We start from the raw sequence: 23,853 nt of genomic DNA on the forward strand, positions 1-23,853 counted from the left end.
TCACAATTGCATGATTGGTGCAATTCAGCATCGAACGGAAGCACTCTCTTGCTCCCTTTCGCTCCCTCGCTCTTCAAATTCAACCACTTCTTCCTCAATGACTTCTCCTGTAATTGACAACGCATCACAATCGATCATTCACCTACCTATATGGGTTGTATATATGTAATTATTTGTGATTCAATTTGAATATAATATATACCTACCAAAAGTCATACCACACACCAAAAGCATCTTCAGAAGATGAAAAGCTCATCCGCGCTGTGAACATGAAAGTTTTTTTTTGTTGTTGTTTGGGAACAAACCAATTTTCGGACGCATCGTAAATGAGATGTGGTGGGAAACTTTTGCAATTTCACTCGCTACTGCTGAGGGTGCTTGCTTTCCCTCTCACAGGGATATTAAATGGACATTGTGAATTACATCGAGTTCGTGGTATTTGGACATATATGGTCAGACATAGCCCTGGGTTTCAAATAATGACCATTAAAACTTGTTGATTAAGTTTATTCCCACACCATGTTTAGTACCCAATTTTCCGCACAGACACTTTCTTGGAATCCCATGAGAAATTGTTCAACCATTTACCAAAAAAAATCAAATAAAAATCCGTATGCAGTATTTATTCTTTTATTTTCAAATAAATTTTTGTTGAAACTAATGTTGACGCAAATTTACCAACTTGCGACTCAAAAAAAGACTATTTGCGACTCAATTGTCTTATTCAGACTCAGCTTTTGCCTAATGGTGACTCAATTTTTAACTAATGTTGACTCAATTTTAACTTATCTGTACTACAAAGTACCTAATGTAGCCGCGAGTTCTAACTTAATTATAAATTTTTATACTTTTTTAATCAAAAATGAATTTAACATAAATCCGACTGACTGTTATGGTTCAACAAACTCAACATATTTTCATCTCAAATTCATATTAATGTGAACACATCATCTGAATTACATCCTTCTCTTTCTCTTTATTTAATTACACATTGAAGTTCATCATTTTTTTTCTCGGTTTCTCTTGGGCAGACAGCCAGTAATTTGGGTGGTTCATCCTGAAAATCCTCGTGTGCGATTTCATTAAGTTTTGTTGATTTTGCCCTGAGAAAATTTTAGGGATTCCCCATCATAATGGGTCACAAAAAGTGTTTTTATACGCATACCTTTACGTATGCTTTGATGGGTCTTTGGTTTGCGGGCTATTTTGTGGATGTATGTGGAAAATGCTGTCCCAGATTGGGAAATGCGTGCTGAAGGAGACAAGAGAGAGAGATGGGTGGGTGTATATTTGAGGAATAAAATTATGCCGAAAGGTGTGAACAAAGATTACAGATAAGCTGCTTATGAGGTTATATCAGCCACACATAGGATGTGTAATGTGGAAGGGATCGTTGAGACTATGATGGAGAGTTAAGGGTTCTCTTCTCGCACCCTGGTGAAAACTAAAAGGACTTAAATACACACAGCGTGTATTAAGTGGACATGAAATGGGATTGCTTAAATGTTAATGTGAAATGAGAGGAAAATTTTCTCATCCTTGCACCGTCATATGACCCCATTTTCGTGATGGGATCAACAATTTTGAACCATCCTCAACGAATCTGCTAATAGAATATTTTATCTCCTTTTACTCCTAAAACTCTTTGGCCTCCATCCTCCTATAAAATCTTTTTGTTTAGATTTTACTTTGAAAACACAATTTTCCATTCCGACAAAATGAATTTTGAAAATTATTCCACTCATTTTACGATCTCCTGTGGAAATGGTGAAATGCAATAAAAAAATATCTCGGTTGTCACAAAATTCTTTTTTATCTCAGGAAAAATTTTTCACATCCTCCTGGGAAGGTGTTTTACGGGAAAGAGTCACAGGGGAGAATGGATAAAAATTCTGGTGATGATTCGAAAAGTTTCAAATGTGGGTTAACCATTAAAATGCCACCGAATAAAAAATCACATTAAAACTCCGCAGGGAGTTCTTTGAAAAAAAAATTACTCCAATGGCATTGAGAGTGGGAGAAAAAAATCAAATTTCGCTAAATCAACTAAAAACAATACCTGCTGTATTGCCGAAGTTTATTGCCAACATAGAGCTATTCCAGCGGCGAGTTATGTTTGCCACTTTGTGGAATTTCTGAGCAATTCAAGTTGAGAATGGTGGTGAAATTAACCCATAAATTCATATTGAAAATCTCAAACCATTGAAATATTGCTGATGCACATTGTAAAGATGCATTCACGGTAGACAGGATAGCGTAGGACCCACGAAAAGCTCTCATAGAATGCAATGGTATTTGCCAGGAACAATAGCGAAAGGGAAATAAAAGCCCTGGGTAATGGAGATTTATCGAATGCGATTTTGCTCAATTCTGTTCAATGGAATATATCTCGTGTTAACACGAAGTTGTATTTCTTGCCACACTTCTCACTCACCCTCCATTTGAAACACTCTGCTGTGAAATATTTCGATCAATTGCAGGGTGAAACTTTTACTGTAGTTTATCTGCTGCACTTTGCAATCTCGTACTAAAAGTCAGTGAATTCTGTATTGGTTTAAATAATGTCTCAAAAGTTTCACTTGAAAAATTAAGAACTTTTTAAGAGCTTTAAGTTATGTATATATAGTGATTCTATGTAGCTAATTGACATTACTGTGGTTCTTTTTTCGGTATTTTATTTAATAAAGAAATTGAAATTGATTGAATATTGTGTTTCATTATCATCACACATAATAAATGTTTGATCATTTATTTTAATTTCTCCTCCAAAATCATCTACCATTCATCACCCACAATTCCTCCCACACACACACACATAAAAAGAAGTGAAAGCTCTCTTTTCCATGTGAAAGCTCCGAAAAGAAATCACAGAGAATACGAAGGGGAAACTATAGCAATTTGATAAGGAAATATTGGTGTTATTAATAAACAATACAAGAGGCGAGATTCAATTGCAAAATACAACACAATTCCCACGTGGGAATCCATAGCGCGCGAAAATGTTATTCAAATTGAATTCGGGGGTGTTTCTCTTATAAAGTTTTGTCATACAAATAAAATACATAGCAATGGTGTGCAGAGGAGAAATAAATAAACGCTCCTGGCATATGATACACATGTGAAAGTCACAATCTCTGTATGCCGTAAAAAAGGCGACTGTCTCCTGGTGCTGTTCAATTTTTCTTGTATGCTCAAAATGTAAATATGAAATTTACATTTTTCCCTTCTTGGCAGATGTGTGGAGACGCCTGGTGGTTGCCCCTTAGCCTCCCCGCATGCACAATGTATTTGCATTGAAGCAATATTACTCATATATCCAAAGAAAAAGATAGACAAAAAACTTTCTTGTTCCATTTGGGAATTTATTCCATTCGTAACACACCAGCCAAAGGAAACACAATATTTATGGCATTTAATTTCTGAATCTTATGGAATTCTTGTCTGAATTTTTATAAAACTTCCAGCAACTATTTGAATAATAAATCAATATTTTAGGGACACTGTTGCCTCTTATTTTTGTTCTTATTAATATGCAAAAGCACCTAAATTAGTAGTTAGGTCTCAAATCTATTCATTTAATACCAAACAATCATCCTAGAGTTCTGGGGATGATGCTCATGGGAAATTTTCCTTTAACATGAAAATCTTTCCATAAATAGGAAAATTTCATCAATATCCCCAACAATATGTACATAGGTTATGGGGGTGAGCTCCACAGGAGATGGTTACGATGAAAAACAATAAACAGACAATTCAATTCTCATGTGTGCAGTTCTCCTAGTCTGAGAGGAAGGTCCTGGGCAATGCACTGCATCGCTGGAATTTTCCATCGATAAGCAAACTGAAGGGTCGCGGAAAAATGCATTTCATTTTCTCGTTTTCATGGAATAAAATATGGAGTTTTGCTGTCAGTGCGGTATCCCTAAAGGGGAGGAAAAATTTGTGGCAACCATCGGAGAGGGCACAATTGTACAATTTTCTCACCCACTGTACCCTCCCAAACGACGGTGTTCATGTACAATATAACGAAGGGAAAGCATAAAGTATTTATTGTTATTATAGAAATTGTCTCCTCCCTCCCCTCCTCCCCCCGCATACCATCCGGCAAGCAATTTATTTGTGAAATTGCAATTTTTCTGAGAGCAATGATATTCACATGTAAATAAGACGTTGGAATAAATTGCAAAAAAAGGCAGAGCGGTGGGTCTCATAAAAATGGAAGAGAAATGAATACGGTTTGGGTGATAATTTTTTCTCTTCATTTTTCCATCTTCATCTTTCCAACTTTGGCGCTTCCATCATTTTCCTGTGCTTCGTGTGGAGGCCACACGACTGGTATTACCTAACGAAATGGCTCCCCTGGGGTTTTTTTTTGCAACAACCCCCCTTGCTTCAGCTATGGGGGTTTTTAAAAATTTTCTACACTGCGTCACATCTTTGGTTTGTGTCTTCCTTCTTTTTGGCAAGAAGCCCCCCCGCCGCCCCCTGAACATGGAGCATATTTTGAGGGTATTTCTTGCAATGCGGAAGAAAGAGAAAAACACGAATGAGTGTGATTTATTTGAGGACATTTTTTCCTTCATCTTCTGCACAATCCTTTGCTATGTATGGCTTCTCCACCAGCCAACGGGCAAACATTCCACACACTACTTTCATCTCCCCATCAGAACAAATTGGGAAGGAGTGGGACAATGTGGAGCAAACCGAGGGGTATAGATTTTTGGCTGGAAAATTTTTATACCAGCGCAACATTTCCCTTTCCCCTTTGGCAATCAACATGGGCGCTATTTAAATAGCTCTAATTTTCTCCTGCTTTTTTTCCTCATTTATTTTATACTATTGCTGCATTCTGTGAAAAGCCGTGCAATTAATTTTGGTGCAGTTATCAACCCCTCACAACTGAAATAAATGTACATATAGCAAGCTATACTGACAAATATGGGGTAAAGTGTCAGCAGTAAAACATGCTTCGTGTTGAATTTAATAAATTCCTCTCTCTCTCTTGGTCCTTGTACCATGTCACACAATACTGATGCGTTGGTACAAGGAATTGGGGAAAAGTAATTCATTTACCCTCATCAAAGCGATAGCGCATTTCACAAGCGCAACGTTATACATATCTCAACAACAGAATCAACATAATTTGATTATCCCATTAAAAAGTCATTCATATAGCGTCTCCTTATCGATTTCCAACACCCCAAACCACACTGCATATATATAACATATATATACATATATCTTTTAGTCGATGATGGAGTTCTCTTGTGTTGCTGAAGAGACAAAGAAAACATCCCTCATTAAAATATCTATCTCGGTCTTATCGTAATTTTGGGCAAAAGTCCCTCATTGTATTATCCCCCCACATCCACTCTTCGCCATGGGAAAGGGAGGAAAATCATCCGGGAAAAATGTGGTAAGTTTCAATGGGGGATGTGGTATGGAAATATTTTATGGAAATTTGTGTCACTTTGGCGCAGAGGCATTCCCCCACAAAAGGGCTGCCAAGGGGATGCGTTGTATGTAATTTTTGGTGAGGGGATTCCGGGGTGGTCAGAAAGAGAAAAAGAGCTCTCTAGGGTGGCCCTCAGCCATTTGTTTTAGAGCCCTTGTCATCAATCACTCCTCACCATATCCTATTCCACTTGGAGTGCCATCACGAATTTCCATCAGTATTTGGATGACACAGACTCCACACACACTCTTTCGAGGTTTTGCTTTAACACAAACTCCCCCTTCCCATAAGGACGGGGTACCCCCATCTTTCATCTATACATTATACTGCGTTCGACATCGCCAAAAATCATTGCCTTTCACGTGGGGCACAAAAAAGCACCACCGCCAAATCATCCCCTGCATAAAGCGCCCCATCCCCTGGCAAAAAAAAAATGTTTGCATTGTGACGCAAAACGACCATTGAATCTACAACAGCATTTTGATTGTGATTTTGGAATTGGGTCAGTTTTGCATGTTTTATTGCTAAAATATATCTGGCTTTTCTGCATGCTTTCACCATGGATTGCATTTATCCGATGCTGCTAATGAAAATACACAGGAAGTATTACCTACATATCGTCGTCTGAATAAGTATTTGTCGTGCAAATAAAATGTCAATGGTTTTGCAAGATAAAAAATATTTGATTTAATCAACAATTAAGTGGGAATTAATTTTAAAGAAAAATTAAGGTAGTATTTTAAGTGTTTGTCTGAATATTCTAAATCTAAGTTAGACTTTTAGCTTATACAGACTTGTTCAATAACTATAAAAATTCGAGGACTTATTTGAGAGATTCTTGAATCAATTTTGTCTTGCAGTTCAGTAAATTAAAATTTTGAATAGATTTTAATATTTTCAAAATAAATATTTATTTATTCAGGCTCTTTTTCCTTTAAGAATTTTTACTATTGGACTATCCCTTAATTATTTTATAATAATTAGAATAATAATAATAAAAAAATAAATAATAATTATAATAATAATAATAAAAAAAATAAATAATAATTAGAATAAATAAAAAAAATCCAAAATAAAACCAAAAAATAACTGTAAAGTTAATTGGTCGGTATAAGTTTATGGTTAAATGGAGGAAGTCAACAAAATGCGGCCAATAATATGATTTGCATCCAGTTCAGTGTTTAATTTATTTAGTGCGATAATCAAACAATGCGCAACAACCACTAATTGCAAATTTTCCGCGCTAACCCATTATCCGCAGAATTGAAATAATTAAAATAAATTGGATGGCTAAAAGGGAGCCACACGTCCTATATATAGTTGAGGGGGTTAGAATTTAGGGATGGAGAGAAAGAGAAAAATCAATGATTGGCAAAGTGCAAAAGCCCTTGTCGCCAGAAAACCAAATGAAATAGCACATTAGGGGGGGAAAAAAGAGAAAAATTCTAGAATTCTTCGGGGGAAGGATCCAAGCCTGAAGGGCATATATGGCTTCTGGTGTGTTTGAGGAGCAAAGATTTGGATTAACTCTCAGTCACACACAATAATAAATGTATTTGGACGAGCTAGGGCCGTAAATGGGAGTGCAAATATTGTCACACACACAGACTTTGGAACGGTGGAGAGGTCGGAATTTTATTTATTTATAAAACTCTCTGTAAATAGCATTTAATGTGGCACAGGCGAAATTCAATATGTCACCGAAATGTTGCTAATACCTCTAGGGGGTTGAAGAGGATTCCGCACGCCTTGTAGGGTAGGTGGTATATATACCTACATAAATGGCATCTCTCTCTACGCGCTTTTGGTCAACAATTGGCGATTATATACCTACATAGAATTTTGGAGCTTTCCAAAAAGCTCTGCATTTTATTTTTGGCTACAGAAATCATTAGCTTTGGAACGTATAAGCTATTTATGCGTTCTGTTTGGACTTTATATCGTTGGTGTTTTTTTTAAATTCATTTTATTGAAATGTTCCAAACGGTCGAATGGGCTTATATTTTTCACGCCATGCTTGCCAAAAAGGCGCTACACCGCAGAGCATTTGCACATTTAAATATTATTGGCATTAACAATAAATTATACACGCAGCGCGCAACACCAATGATTAATAATAATGCAAATAAATTGCACACAATTCATGACGATTCCCATAGTCGTCAAATGAATTTATACCATACACATACACATTAATTCTCCTGTGTGTGCTTTCAAATACGAGCTTTTGTATTTATTCGACAGAGAATGAACAAAATTTCCTCACAAAATTTCCCATCGAATGCGCGCATAGTATTCACCAAAAGGAGGGTAGTTTGACAACGCAGTAGGGGTTATCGACTATGTATGTACATAGTGTCAAAGGGGTGATATATTCGACACAATGTCCATTGCAGAATTACAAATTTTCATCTATATAGCGCAATTACTCTTGCACTTCATTACACACTTTTAACTGAAAATACGAGATTTGTGGATGCATTGTAGCCTCAAAATCCCTTTGAAAATGTTTCGATTTATATATAATGTTGTGTGTAATGTTCTAAATTTACAAAGTAGCTTTTTTATGATGTGATTTTTATTTAAATAAACAGCCTTTTTTATAGTAAATTTAATTTAAAAAAAAAAATGCAGAAAAAACATCGAGAATCCTACCTGTCTAATTAGAATTTTTATCTTGAATCATTCACTAGCTTTTCACATCAGCTATCACTAACTTTGAATACATATACTACCTATATGTAAAATCAATTGAAATCCTTCACAAAGAAATTGTTCTTCAAGCAAAAAATAACACAGATGTCTTGTGTGCCGTTGGGGGTTGAAATAAACTGACATAAAGAATCTCATTGGTGTTGAATAAATATACACCTGTACAGGGGCTGGAGGTACACTTCAAACAGAAGAGAATTCCATCAGAAATGAAAATTTCCTTTACATTTGCGCGTCTCTGGGGGGGTTGTAAATGAAAAGGCATTCATTACGACGTCCCGGAAAGCGGGCCCCTGATTAAAAAACTTATTTTTTCATCCCCTATCCACCATTCTTCTTTTCTTTTTAAATACACATGCCACAGTTTGAATACTTAAAGACAAGGGCGTTGGAATTGAGGTGTAATGCCATTGGGGATGGTGGACTGGTGGTACGACAATTGCGGTTCAAGATACACCCCCACTCTCTCTCTCTCTGGTGGAAGAATTTTTAAATTAAAACGTTTATCACCATTCCCGAGTAAACGCAATTCCCTAACATCAAATACCACACCAACCACCACCCACAAAAACCCGCAAAATGAACGCTACTTTCGGTGCGTATATTTTTAATTAGAGGAAAAGCGTTCCAACTTGGAGGAGGTGTTTCCGTGGCAGAGTGAAAAAATCGCGTCCTTCCAACCCAAATCAATAAGTTTGTGTGACCCAGAAAAGGGAGGAAGGGATGAAGAATAGGCACAACACTTATGCGGTTCACGTTGAATGTCAATTCCATGGAGTTATTTTTGGGAAGTTCTCTGCTTACCATATAGAGCATTTAATTCACGTCACTTTGGCCAATGCGTGTCTCACGTCATTTAGTCAGAACACTTCCAACTGCGCACGTGGTTCTAAATTGATGCCGGAAGTTGGAATATTTTCTCAACTTTCCACTTCATCTTGAAAGGGATTTTTTTCTTTATAAAGAAAATCAGTCAATTTGGTTGATTTTTCTCCTAGAGCTGTATTCTCTAAGAGTGAAAATCTCTCGTGATAAACTCCCGAAGGTTTTTTGCAGGGAAAAAGTGAAGAAAACTTCACGTGAGCTTGATCCTTTTGGGAAAATAATGTATCCGTGATAAACTCCCGTAAGATTTTCCCGGTTTTTATGTTTCTTTTAAAGCGCTAAACCCTTCAGGAATTTATCACGGGAGTTTTTCACTCTTAGAGAATTCATGCCCTAGTTTTGTTATTTGAAGATTAAAGAATGATCAGGATAGTTGAATTTTATTTAATTGATCATTCAATGCCAATAACGTTTCATCTGCAAATGCATATTTGTTGCTGAAAAGGAAGGAATTTTCAATGATTTTTCAGATTTATTGATTGATATGGACTATGTATAACACCAAAGGGTGAGTGATGCACCCCTAGGCCATGCTTAAACGCTCTGCATGTATACCTATTAATCTAATCTGTCGAATACACTTCGTATCACGCACCAGCACTTCACAAGGGGCGAGTGTGTTTGTGATCTGAAAGCTCTTCCAGCAAGAAGACTTTGTCCCTTCGGGCTATTCTCCTCCAGTACCCCAGTATATGTGGGTACATAAAGCACCCCAAGCATCCACATCTCTTTCCTTACCCAAAAGTTTGTCTTGTGCGACAGGAGAGCTTTTGATACACTTGATAACATATTAAATTCCCAACTAACAACAATTTTGTTGTGTGTGTGTGTGTACCAAATGCCATAATTATAACGAAACTTTCTCATATGCAATAAATGTGTAATATAATCCCACCCAATGGGGATGTTGATAAGGCGATGTGTGAGACGACGTGCGGAGATGACATCGACATTGTCAATCGAATTATTGCAATCAATATACGGGGGAAGTTGTTCCATCTCACAGTGGTCGCCCCCAAAGGGAAAAGTTTTGTGCGGGTGAAAACAACCTCGGGCCGTCCCCACACCCCCTCCCCCATACCGACGAATGGCTCTGATGATGTAGCTTGAAGATTGCAAAATGGCACCAGAAAATTCACAAACACTTACAACGAAGTGTTGGAATTAATTGTTATTTATATAGTGGAGGGCTTGAGCAATAACACTTTACAACACGAGGAGAGAAGACTTAATTAATTCAGCCATTTATCACATTATGAATTTACTGACAGCAAGCGCACCATTAAATGCATTTGCTCGGTGAAGTTGCACAAATTTTCCCAACGATACCGTGCACAAAAGTCGAGAGCTTCTTAAGTTTTGCTTTCTCCAGCAAAATTTGTTTCTTTAGTGCTGTGTGTGATAAATATTATTTTTCGGGGATGAAAAATTGATTTAATTTTATGAGGGGTTGCTACCCAATGTACCCAATGATGTCAATGATGGTGAAAAGAATGTTTTCTGTGAAGGAAAAATCAATAGGTACGTTCATCTCAAACATTATTCAACATTATTTAGTTTAAAAAAAAGCTCAATAGAAATAAAGAAAAGCTCCTGGAAAAGATATGAGAATATATATCACACAGTGTATACAGCTACACATATAGAGCATAATTATATATAGTTAAAGAGCATGTTCAGTGATTATTAATTATGTTAGACCTCTGTTATACCATAAGTAAGTGGAAGCAATGTAATGAGATTTATATTCACAGCATAACCTGACTCTAGGGCATCTTTTCTGTGAAATTGCAATAAATTTCCCGCATTTTTTTAATGTTTGGAACATTAAAAACTCTCCTTTTTGTTTACTCATCACTCATCAGTTCGTTTCGTACAAATATGTAGAGCTAAAAAACACAGTTTAAAATTTTAAATGGGGTTTGTTTATCAACTTTTTATTTTGTTGGTTTATGAAAATGGATAAATGTAAAATTTTAATAGAAATCAATTTAAATATTGCTCTCCATTCAATTTTTTAAGAACAAAAATTTTCTTTTGTGCATTTTTCCTCAACCCAAAAGCTCTTTTGCAAACTATAATACTGTAAATTGGAAGCTTTCTCCAATATACGAATAAACTTTTCCTCTTATTTTCCTGTTTTTCAAACCAAATAGCAATCATACAGCTTCCACCTCACACTATGTGTGGCTGTCTAACATGAGAAAGGAGAACTTTCTCAGTTGTTCTCATTTGACATTGTATGTGCAATAAAAGTTCCCATGTCATACACTCACTCAAATTGACTAATGAAGACAATGAGGAGGAAAGCCACAAGAAATCATCGTAGAAAATAAAACAAATGAATTTTTCATCCCTCTCCACCCCAATGTGGGGGGAAGATTATATTCTTTTCCACATAGGGAGAAATGTATGTAGGTATGTACATATGTAGGTATATAGCTTAGAGGGAGTTGGATTGGTGGTGAAGACACAGAATATTGTACTTCCTGTGGTGGAGAGAGAGAGAGATGGGGGTGGCAAGGCTAAGCGTCATGGAGTAAATGGAGAAAAGTTGCTCGTAGCAAGTTCACAGCACACGACCCACCCTCACCTCATAATACAGATATGTTGAATGGGATAGGGAACAAAAGATTGAAATAAAAATAAGAGCCGTCTATGAAATCCTATTTACAGATATTTCACTCGCCCCAATGTCTTTGCATTTTGCGAGAGAAAAAAACTCATGCGGCATCCACCCTAATTGGCTCCCCGAACCTTCGCACATGAATGACATGGTACGATGGATCGCAATCCGATTAACTCCGAGAAATAATTACACGGAACGGAAAAGAAATCAAGACAATGTCCTCCGCGCGTAGATTGCGAATAAATTGACAATGGAACTCCTGCCTCCTTGGAAGTTCCCTGTGAGAAAGAATGTGGCTAGAACGATACATTTCAGAGGATTCAATTGCAAAAAAAATTTCTCGGCATAATGTTAAAACTAAAAGCTTCGCTAAGCTTTAAGTTCACTACACAAGTTGTAGAAGTTTTTCGAGTTAGCACTTGAAGCTTTTTTGTATAGAAAGACTTTTCTTAGAGATTCTTCAAAGACATATGTATCTATTGGATTTCTGTGGTTAGAACTTTTCTTTCATCGCTTTTTTTTCTTTTTAAATATATATTTTTTAAACTTTGTAAGAAGATACGAAGAAGTTGATGCAAGTTTTTATTTGCTCAGAATCCCAAAAAAAATTATTGGCATGTTGAAAAAAAAAAGGAGAAATTCTATATCTTCCCACCCCCCCCCCTGCCTTCCATGTAAATTCTCAACTTGAAAAATAACCAACAACAACACACACACAAAAAAGAAGAGAATACCTTCGAGGCAGTTAAGTAAGTTGTTGACGAAGTATTTAAAATTCCATCGCAGAAAAATAGCCTTTCTATGGAGAGAGGAAAATAAACAGAAACACCTTAAAAAAGAAAATAATAATATAGAACCCCCTGGCAAAGTTTGGACGCCCTGAAATTTATCATAGAAAGAACGCCTCAGCAGGAGGAAGGGGGGGAAGGTCGGAGATTTTCCTGCACAGACGAATGGAATACTTTAGGATACCAACAATGCTGTGGATTAACAAACATCAAAGAAATTGTTACCCAAGTCTCCGTGGATGCTGTTTGCGGATGGAATTTGCACAAAGGAGTGCTTTTGAGCTATAATTCTGGAATTTTGGAGAGAAATTTTAATAGTTTAAGAAGATTCCTCTAACCCAAAAGTGACGAAGTTGAAAGCAAATGAATTTTTAACTAAAGGTCTAATTTGGATTTAACCACATTTATTTAGGTTTATTCCATGAGCTTTCGAAATGTAATTAGAAAAGACCTTGTACCCCTTGTGCTTTCGTTGTATAGTTATGATTAAGGAAAATTGTTGAGAGCTGTAATTAAAAGGGTGTATCATTCAGGATTTTCATGATGATGTTTTTTTATTAATAAAAAAAATCTAAATGTTATTTCTTCGTTATTTACGTACTATTTTAAAAATACAATGTATACAGGTAAATAAAATAAATTATTTATGTACATAATAACGAGGACTAATTGTAAGGAAATTTCCTTTAAAAGACTTTCACTACACACCCTTTAATGATTACCAAGTGATTTTGTTCGTTTATTCAAATATACCCCGAGAATGTACCGCAATTACTCCCCCATTTCGATGGCATTAATCAACCCCTAAAACGTTCCAAATTATTCTTCCATTGATTCATCCCTGACTTCATTATTGTACATAAGCGCTGAAAGTGATTATCCGCCTGTGGAATTTACCTGCCTTTATGCTAAATTCCATTGAATTTTATGCAATTATGTCAAATACGTTCTGCCGCCATGGATCGTGAGGAAATATCTCAAGCCATCCGCACCATCATCTTTTTGAGTGATGGGGTCAGAAAAATGCGGGGGTGGTTATTCATCAACAAAAAACACCCTCACGTGGGCTTATTCTTTAGTCATCCACCCTGTTTCACCTTCCAGGTAATTCCATTGGCATTTAGGGTAATAATTCGGGGACAAATTAGGAGGTACAGAGTGTGGAAGAAATTTCAGGGGAAAAAAAAGAAAATTTCAGCAATTTATTATATTTCCGGAGAAATTTGTTCTTAAGAGTTCTCTTCTTCGTGGTTTTCATAAAAGGAAATCTTTTAATTTTTAATCAGCGAGATTGTGAATTGATAAGCGAAATATTCATGCGGGGGATGCCTGAAAAAATAAATTCTTGTAAATTACCAGAAAAATTTCCATTCCTAAATGCAAAACGGAAGCATGGTGTTGACTTAATTTCACACGCTCTGGGTGATTCTTATCAATTTTTCTTGAATGTCTTCCTTATTGCGCGATGCCCTCAAATGGGTGGGAAAAAATGCGGAGTCCAATGGTGGAGCCACTCCTCCGGAAAATTGAATCAAACCCATTCATCAAAATTTCCATGAATACATTACGAACCATCCCGCGCGGCTCCTCCGCTGGGTGGTCCACCGGGGTTGGATGGGAAGCGTGGCAATTTACTCACAGCTCCTACTCAGGTGGTTCTTTGCGGTGCTAAGCATTAAAACTGAATCCCATGAATGGCGTACATCTGTGCCAATGGGTGACTCTTTTTCCCCCTTTCTAGCAACCCCCCACCCCACTCCCCCATCCCAAACAGAGTACTTATGTAGTATCTATTGAGATGTAGAGCGTGAGATTGATTCCATTGAGGCATTCCTGTGTGTACCAACCAACCCGGAAAGGACTTCCCCACATTGATGGGACTCTCAATTAAATTGCACCGTATCTTTGTGTGGTCAAAGTGTTCATTATAAACTTCAACTGCCATTTGCAAAATGTTTAATTTGAAAGTTGCTCGTAAACTCAGCGGAGTCCATATGATGATGTGGATAGAATTCACGAGTTTGAGAGGAATTTTGAATTGAATTTAAAAAGCTTCACTGAATTACACAGAGTTTTGAGTTTGGCCTTTGAAGAGGCAACGGAAATTGTATAGTGGGCGGGGTATAGGTCAAAAAAAGAGTTAAATGGAACCTAACTCCATGCATTGCCCCATATTTTGTACATGCTCCCCTCGGCTGCCACTACTAAACTGTGAGAGACCAAAATCCCACCCTCTGTGCTTTTATTTCAGCTCCAAAAGCTTCGGTGCAAAACGAACCATAAAATTTATATCCATACACTGAAATTACGCTAAACAATCACACAGCTTGAAGTTGAGAGGAAAATATATATACCAATATTATATGTAGTATATGGGGGCTAGGAAGGAGAGTTATTTTCTGTCAGGTGGAAAATTATGATGTAGTCTATTTCTCTTTTTTTTTCTCAAAGCTCAAAGCATCAAAGTAATTTTTCAGGATTTTCTGGAAGCTTTCGGAATTAAGTGATCCCGGATTAAAAAGCTTTAATAATTAATTTTGATTCATTTGTAATTCTTATAGGAATAGAAATAGGTAACGAATAATGATTTTTGAGAAAATGAATTTTCAATAAATTGTGATTAAATTCTAGTTAAACAGATAAACTCACCCCCTTCTCCTTTGTAAGTATACATTCACTATGATAAATGAGATAGGTATGTAAAAGCTCCCATTTAATCTCCATACAACATGCATTTCAGTCAATTTACCTTTCATATTTAAATGAAAACAACATTAGATGACACACACACACACACATATTAGCTTTTGAGTAACTCCACGGAGGTTGAATTTCACATGGAAATGGTTGGAAAATGTTTGTCTTGGCGCGACTGGATGCATAATTTCGAAATTGCATATGCCATCAGGTATACAACCGAATCACTAGAGCAATTTAGAATATGATAAAAGTTGAATATGATATGGGGAAAAGGGGATTTTCTTCCCCGCATGTCCTCATCCCATTTTTCATCAAGCTTTTAATCTTTATTGCGCTGCTCGTCCTCTCCATGCCGTTGAAACACTTTCAATTATCTCTAATTGGCTTTACATGGGGAGTTTGTTGCACTCGCGCGAGCATCGTTGCCCTTGGTATATGCTCTGTCTGTGGGGTAATAGAATAAAAATGATATGAACATCTTTTGTCACCATGAAACCTTATTATGTTCGCAAAGTTGCACACTCACTTGCTGCAGCGCCATTTGGAATGATGTATGTGTATGCGGGGGTCGGAATGGGGGTGACTTTTCCTCAAAAGAAATTGACTTTATACTGACTGATCTTCTTATTGCTCCATTCGCCGTGCATGTCGTACTTTTTCATATATGAAGAATAATTTACCCAAGAGATTCTTCTTTCATCATGCACCAGCAGCAGAAAGTTCAGTGAAATTGCAGAGGATGACAAAAATTTTACAGCAAAATGATCCCTTTGGAATAGAGAATTTTTATTAAGAGATTGAGCAAAGAATTATCTATTTTTTTAGGTTTTAGATCTTCTAGCAAAATTCCTTTAATAGTTTTTTTTTATTATTTTATTTTCCTCAATAGTACAAATATGTAAAAGAAAATATTCTCCATAGAAAAAGTTACAAAATATTTCTCTTATTTACTAGAAGATGCCACTATGCAGCAATTAAGTAAATAGTACTATATTTAATGTAATTAGATCAACTTGTTCTGGCAAATTATTATTTTAATTCAAGGGGTGTTTATCTGACGAATATTTAGATTGTTTTGGCGAATAATAAAAATATTTCCAAAGATTTGAATATTCTGATTTTTAGCTAAACTTTAGTACTTCTTCGGCTTCTACTACTTTCTCGGTTTGAATTTAATGTTTTTAAGTACTTTTTCGGCTTAAATTTAGTACTCATTCGGCTTAAATTTAGTACTTTTTCCGATTGAATTTAGAACTTTTTTCAGTTTGAATTTGCTATATTTTTTGGTTAGAATTTAGTATATTTTCGTCTAAAATTTAGTACTTTTAATTATTGAATTTACATCTTAAGATTGAATTTTCAAAAAATACTAAAATCTAGCCGAATTAATAAATTCAAGCCGTAATAGTACTAAATTCAATTGTTAAAAGTACTAAATTTTAGCCAAAAAACTTATTAAATTCTAGCAGAAAAACTATACTGAACACAATGGGAAAAAGTACTAAATTGAAGCCTATAATGTACTAAATTGAATTTTACTTCTTTGCCTGGAATTTAGTACTTTTTAGGCTTTTGCTCCTCAATCTCTACCAATTTAAGGCTAAAACAAAGAAATGTTTGTCTGCTGAATATTTTGATTTCATTGGCGAATCATCCGAATAATTCGAATATTTTCATTCAGATAAACACCCCTTGTTTAAATTTATCTTTTATAAAATTCCTTAAATAATCTATAATTATTTAATATTGCAACTTTCGGCCATTTTTGGTGTATATATAAATATTTCACATAAGTATTAATTTACTAATATATAAAACTAAACAAATCACTCAATATTCAATTTTATTGCATTTATTTTTAAATTGCTTCATGGCAAAATTGGCACACAAGACTAGACAATCTCGTCCACTACGTAAATCTATTTTTTTTTTAAATTGATATGAATTAACATTAATGCATTAAGGCCAATTATACGGCATTTTGTGATAATACAATAACTCCTCATCTTGCATGATATTAAACTAATCAAATAAACTAAAATCTTAATAATGAATTTAATTGCAAATGAAATGAGGAATGCATCTAAATTAGCAAAACTTCCTCCTAACTGATTTTTTTCAGGCTCTATTGTCTACAAAAGAAATACTAAATGTTTACAAATTCAGCATGAAAATTTATAGTTTTTTACTGTACAAATTATTTCAAGGAAATAATATCACAAAATAATATTTAATACAGCAAATTTGCTTATTATTTCATGAATTACAAAAAAAAATCGCGAATCTAAAATTAATTACAAAAATGTCAAAAAATTATCATTCAATTTTTTTCTTTGAGGGGGTGCTTTTCGACACACCTACAAATTGGTCCTCTTTCAAGATGTAGAAAATCAGATAAAAAAAATTCTCAATCACGACTGAAGAGATGGGAAAAGGGAACAGATTACGGAAGTTATGCATAAAAGAAGATTATTTATTTTGGAATTCTGAATGTGAAAGACATTTTAGAATGAAAATTTGAATCGAAAAATTATTTTCTTTTTAAGTAAAATATTGTGAAAATGCCACCTGATTCGGAGAACCACATATATCAATTTTTATTTGCTGAAAAATCAACAGGTTCTTCCTGACAGTATTGTCCACCATCGAAGATACTAACTGCCGATTGGATTACACTTATTCGTGAGCAATGTTCATCCTTTTGTTCCTCGTAAAAAATTTTTGAACTTTTTCCACCATTTTCCTTCTTCTTCCCATCCCTCTTCTCCCGACGCTTCCTATCCAATTTGAATACAACAACATCCGATGTACTGCGTGGTGCATCCTGAATTGCTTTACTACGGTCCATTTTTTGATGATTCCGCATACAGGATGATTCCTCATGCTTGTACAGGTATGATTTAAGTGCAAAAGACTTACCACACCGCCCACACGCGTGGGGCTTTGTATTGGAGTGTGTCTGTATGTGGGCACGAAGGTTGGATTTATCTGCAAAAGCTTTGGCGCACACGGTGCACTGGAAGGGCTTTTCTCCTTAAAAGAAAAATACATAAGGAGAATATTTAAGGAATTACGTAGGTTTTGCATGAATTAAACTTTGAGGAAACAAAAATCCAACCTGTGTGGGTGCGAATGTGACCCTGAAGAAGCCAAGGGCGTGAGAAACATTTTCCACAGTGAGGGCATTCACAGCCCTGATTGTGCGTACGGACGTGCATGGAAAAAGCTGGCATAGAGACGTAAACTTTATCGCAGTGTGGACAACGTCTTGCCTTCTTGTCTTCCAGGGATCTGCAGAAGAGCAAAAAAAATAATTATTTTAATTTGAGATCTAAATGCTTTGAATGGAAAAATCTCACACACCTGTGAGTCTGACGATGCCGTGCCAAATTCGAAGATGTGGAATATTTCTTCCCGCATTCCGGGCATACGTGAATATCATCGGATGATCCCTCCGTAGTCTCCGTCTTGACGAGATTGAGAAGATTCCCATCGACACTTGCATCTGAGCTCTGTGAATTTGCCTCACTGTCTACCACAATGCGCTCAGGGAGCTTTCGTGATTTCCTCTTGTCGAAAATTTTATGTGAATACTTGTAGTTTGTGTCATAGCTTGTGCTTGGATTTGGCTGTTCTGCATCTGCTTCAGTGGAATGTTGCACAAAGGGAATTGTATTCGGATTTGCTGATCGGCGACCCCACTGATTGTTCTCAAATGAGTCATCGGAGTCAGTTTGGGAGAATGACTCGGTCGAATTGTGGCGATAAATTGAAAATGGCGATGCTCTGTAGGCCACCTTCTCCTTTATATTGCTCTCCAAGTAGAAGTTTTCCTGAAGATTTGTCGTACTTAGCTTCCCCGCAGCCAATGTTACTTCCGCCAATTGGGTGAGATTGTAGAGTTCATCCGGAACGACGCGCTGCTCCACCTCATGTACCATCCTGTGTTAAATTGCGTACAAAGAACGCGTCAAGTTTAGCAATAAAGTCATTAAGTTGGATGGCAATATGGGTAGCTAAATGTTTTGTATGTCTAAAATGTTAAAGAATTAATTTTAAGCCATTTTCCTCGAAGATGATTGATGCGCCACCAATTAATATCAATGGCTTTGGTGAGAAATCGAGGAAGAAAGGTGGAACAACCTGCTAAATGCGTCATAAGAGTTTGGCAATCGTCCAGAAAATTTTATATTTTCGGCTCTTTATCGTATAAACACACTTTGCGTGTCCGATTTTCCACACCACCACTGGGCAATTTACATTTCGGTCCCCATCGCGTGGTGCTACTGCAAAGCCACGCGAAAAAAGGAAGGTGTAGACGCATACGAAAAGTACTGAAACACCTTACAAATCTTCCAAGACGTAACTCCCTGCAGGCATTGCTTCTACTTCTTTTTTCTTCTTCATCGCACATCCTAATTTTTTGTTCTGGCTTAAAAATCTCGCATCTGTTTGTTTATTCTTAAACAACTTGTGCATAGTGTTGCATGTGTCAAAAGGCATTCCAGTGTGATCGCATTCAATGCTGCACCACCATTGCTCTGCGCACACGGGATCTGTTCTAATCTTAGCCACTTCCTGGCAGGGGAGACTCTTTCGTGTCTTTCTTCCATTTCTCTCACACTGCGTGACTCCATAAAATACCGCGATGAACAAAGGGTTACGACGTCGACGAAATCCAACCGACCCACGGAGGGAGTGTCCCCCCACAAAGTAAAACTATTTTAAGTAACTAAACTCGTGCGAAATTGAGTCTAAGATCAGTTACAAACTTGCGATTTATTTTTATTTATTATAAGAGAAACTGATTCATCAATACGGTGGCACAATACTGCCACTCTAAATCACCGACATTGTTTCGCACTGAAATCAGTTGGGAGAATATAAATTTATTTAAGAAAGAGAAAAACTTTTCAACAACTGAAGACATTAATGGAAATAGGTTAAAGTGTGGAAAAGACTCAAATACAAATTTTAGCTCTTTCTAATTAAAGAAATTGTTGCTAAGTATTTTTTTTCAGGTTTTAAAATAAACTGACGAAGATGTCTTTACATGGAAAATGGTCTGAGTGAGTTTGAGCACTCTAATTTTATTTTAAAAGTTGGGATTAATGCTTAAAAGATATTTTAGAAGTTTTTCTATATTTTTCTAGTAAAAAGAATAAAATTATATTTTAATTTTATATAAAAAAAAATGAATTGTATCGACACTTCACGGTACGGTCTTTAAAATTATTTAGAATTATTTTAATAAATTCAGAAATTAATATTAAATTCACTTAATTTTTTTTTCTAAACTTTGTTAAAAGTTTTCTAATAATTTTTATATATTATTTCCTTTTAAAATATATATTTTTTAAAATTATTTCTTCAATCAATGTGACCATAATGTTTAAATGTTTTTTTTTAATCTTTAAGATTTGAAAATTTTAATAAAATAATAAAAGGACAAACAATATATAATCGTACCTAATACTATATATGTGGGAATATTAGAATTTGGATGCAAAATCGTAGTAGAGTATGTTCGAACATCAGAGAGAGTAGACGACAAGTGCAGAGAAGCCGTGAAAAAATTTGTGACGAAGGAAAATCACCTCATGTACCATCAACCTCTATACCAATTAAATAAACTATTCTACAATTTTGGGGGCTCAACCGGGATAGAGGCTCTGAGTGGTAGATAGAGGTGCTGTGACGTGTGAAAAGTGAATGAGCGCACGACGGAAATTCTTCTGGAGGAATTAGACGCTGAGACGATAGACGCCGAGACGCTGAAGGAAGAATTTCACCAGCTCAGGATCTTTGAGACGTTGAGACGTGAGATGAGGGAATTTAGTGACATTGAGAAGAAATTGGGAACCTTCACGGGTGAACGCCATGAGAATTTTGTTGAGTGGCTGCAGAAGTTCGAGAACTTGGCAAAGAAGCAGCGATGGGACGAGATCCAGAAATTTGTGTATTGCCGGAAGTTAATGAAGAGTACGGCGAGGATGTTCTTGAGTTGTACGAGAGGTCTAACTAACTGGAGAGCGTTGAAGAAAGGACTTGTGGAGGAGTTTATTCGCGAGGAGAGCAGTGCAGTGTTTAATGATGAATCCGACGATGAAGATGAAGATGATTCTGAGGATGAAGACGAAAGCTCTGAAGTAGACGATAATGATGAAGAAGAATCAGACGATGAGGTATGTGAGAAAGTAGTAGAAGAGATCGTTGTGGAGATTCAAAAGAATTGTGGAGATAGAGAATCTGTTGATGATGAAGCCCCAGAAGAAGTTGATGAAAATTCCAATTGTGAAGAAAATGATGAGCAACTTGTGGAAGTTGGAGATGAATCTCTTGTGGAAGCATTTGAGGAAATTGATGAGAAGTTTGAAGAGGAAATCCAAGAGATTGCAAGCCTTGTGATGAGTTCAGAGGAGGATGTGATCAAGGAGGATCAACTGGATGAAAAGATGAACGAGGATCAACTCGATGAGAAGATCAATGAGAAGACGGACGCCAGGGAAACTGTGAAGGATCATGAAAAATTGGAATTTGTTGTTGAGACGAGCAGGAGAAGAATTGAGACTGTTGAGCTGGAAGTCTTGGAAGATATCTTGAAGGAGATGCCAGAGAATAGCAGTGGACCGAGAGTGTTGTATTTCGACTATCGGGAGGTCAATAGTAAAATCAAGACGAAGTGATGCAAAGACGGATTGAGCTACAACGATGACGACTTGGCGACGGAACTGGACTGTGATGGGATCATCCGAGGACGGATGATTAGTGTAGGATGGCCGAATGTGGGAATATTAGAATTTGGATGCAAAATCGTAGTAGAGTATGTTCGAACATCAGAGAGAGTAGACGACAAGTGCAGAGAAGCCGTGAAAAAATTTGTGACGAAGGAAAATCACCTCATGTACCATCAACCTCTATACCAATTAAATAAACTATTCTACATATATACTGTGTATATGTATCTATGTGTATTGTATATAAAATCACGGCTTACCTGTTTGCTTTGCGCTTTCCTGCCACCACACAAAGAATTTGTGAATCACTTTTATTTCGCACCAAGAAAACTAATTCAGAATTTCACAAATTTTCTTTAACAAAAAAGGCACTTTGAGGGATTTTTTCTTTTAAAAAAACATGGAATTTGGGTGGAAGAAAAAACCGCCCATTGAGTACTTCCGCTTGGGGAGGAATTGTGAAGATATGAGCAACAGATGAGAAGAGGAAAGAGATTTTCACGGTAAATCGGGAAACGCGTGCGTTATGAACTCACGAAGATGCTGAATTAGACTGCGCGGTGGTGCAGATTGAGATGCTGCGAGAAGGGGCCCGAAGGAGCTGTGATGCCTCCACAAGTGTTTCGATCTTTTTTACAGTGATATACATATTTATAAAAACACCATAGAGGCGCGCGCGATCTATTTTGGGTACCCCCCCAAACATTCATCGTCGTACGTGCCTCATGGCCTTTTCCCTATACTCACAATGCGCACACACCATCTTGCCGCGGAGATTTTCTTTCTTAACCACGCCGTTCTTAATTCCACGCCGTCATCCACGTTGGTCTTTTTGTTTGCCTTTTGTGCTCTCCTCGTACAAATTAGGGGAGAAATTGACGAGAACACGGTGCGAGTTGAGCTCTTCCCGAAAGTAATTAAAAGGTTTTTACACAGGAAAACATTATTCTATATGGGAAATGCGCTGGAAATGTGATATATTTCACGTATGAGACTGAAGGGAAATCATCAATATTTGAAAATATAATTTTACAGCAATAAATAACAATGGTACCTACATCCAAATTAATCTTAAGTAATACCTTTTTAATTCTTTTTTAAAAGAATTATTTCTTTTATGTCCTTGTAGTCATTCCTTGTACATTTTAAGTGCGCCTCTTAACAACAAAGACCATACACATTCCACAGAGATTTGGTGGAAGAAAAACAAGTGCGGCGATCAGACCGAATTTTCCAAAAATAAATTCTCAGTCTGGATAAGAAATTCTTTTTGGTCATTTTCGGAGGCACCATGAAAATGCTCGTCAGTGGTTTTCCTCACGCAGATCATGAATCAGCCATCGCATAGTATGTGCAAGCATAGAGAGAGATTTTCTCTCTTTTAAGTAAGAGTAAATTGAATTTGAAAGGAAGTCAAAGTGCATTGACATTGGACGAGAGTGAGTTTGATCCTAAAAATAGAACCCGGTGTCTGTCGGTAAAGGTACATTCCGCACTTCAAATTTTCCAACAAATACACACCACGAGGTGGATTGGAAATATGCATTTATATAAAGAAAATTATATGTATGAAGGTTTCTTTTTAAGAGAAATATTGGAATGTTATATATTTTGTAATCATGGTTTCAATGAAAAATGGATAACTTGTGATCTTTAAAGGATTATGACCGTTAGAACATTTACATATTTTTTTAAATGAAATATCAATTTAGCCACAAAAATAATTTTAAATTCATTAAAAAGAAGTGTAAAATGAAAACAACAGGAAAATGAAATCCTTTGTACTTAATTCTTTGCCTTTCTCACACGAGACAGAAAAATATGTGGCAATGATTGTGAGTTTCCCATTTTCATCTGCGCGCTTTGTTCACAGTCTCCCAACCATTTTCCCGCCGTACTGAGAACCACGAGTTTGTTGATACGTTGTTGTTTTTTTGGTACCTCTGT

At 36.3% G+C, this 23,853-nt stretch overlaps 2 protein-coding genes across 2 annotated transcripts; one reads left to right on the forward strand and one right to left on the reverse strand.

The window, feature by feature from the left end:
* Positions 1 to 16,995: 16,995 nt before the first annotated feature.
* On the reverse strand, positions 16,996 to 22,486 carry LOC129786368 (zinc finger protein 75A-like). Its single transcript, XM_055821345.1, has 4 exons — positions 22,167 to 22,486; positions 18,533 to 19,111; positions 18,288 to 18,460; positions 16,996 to 18,202 (listed from the first exon to the last, which is right to left on the reverse strand). Exons 2-4 carry the CDS (start codon positions 19,108 to 19,110, stop codon positions 17,760 to 17,762), a joined length of 1,194 nt encoding a protein of 397 aa, XP_055677320.1. The 5' UTR covers position 19,111; positions 22,167 to 22,486; the 3' UTR covers positions 16,996 to 17,759.
* LOC129786811 (nucleolin-like) lies at positions 20,995 to 21,855 on the forward strand. Its single transcript, XM_055822053.1, has one exon. The coding sequence runs from the start codon at positions 20,995 to 20,997 to the stop codon at positions 21,853 to 21,855; it is 861 nt and encodes a 286-aa protein (XP_055678028.1).
* Positions 22,487 to 23,853: the final 1,367 nt, after the last annotated feature.

This window comes from Lutzomyia longipalpis, chromosome 1 (genome assembly GCF_024334085.1).
Source record: "Lutzomyia longipalpis isolate SR_M1_2022 chromosome 1, ASM2433408v1".
NCBI lineage: Eukaryota > Metazoa > Arthropoda > Insecta > Diptera > Psychodidae > Lutzomyia > Lutzomyia longipalpis.

What these genes read in the sequence shown, in the direction of transcription:
- LOC129786368 (XM_055821345.1), bottom strand. Translation starts at nt 19,110, where the DNA reads ATGGTACATGAGGTGGAGCAGCGCGTCGTTCCGGATGAACTCTACAAT. An exon ending in CGGCATCGTCAGACTCACAG is followed by an intron (nt 18,461 to 18,532) that starts GTGTGTGAGATT and finishes GCTCTTCTGCAG; the next exon opens with ATCCCTGGAAGACAAGAAGG. An exon ending in TCACATTCGCACCCACACAG is followed by an intron (nt 18,203 to 18,287) that starts GTTGGATTTTTG and finishes TTTTCTTTTAAG; the next exon opens with GAGAAAAGCCCTTCCAGTGC.
- LOC129786811 (XM_055822053.1), top strand. Translation starts at nt 20,995, where the DNA reads ATGAGGGAATTTAGTGACATTGAGAAGAAATTGGGAACCTTCACGGGT.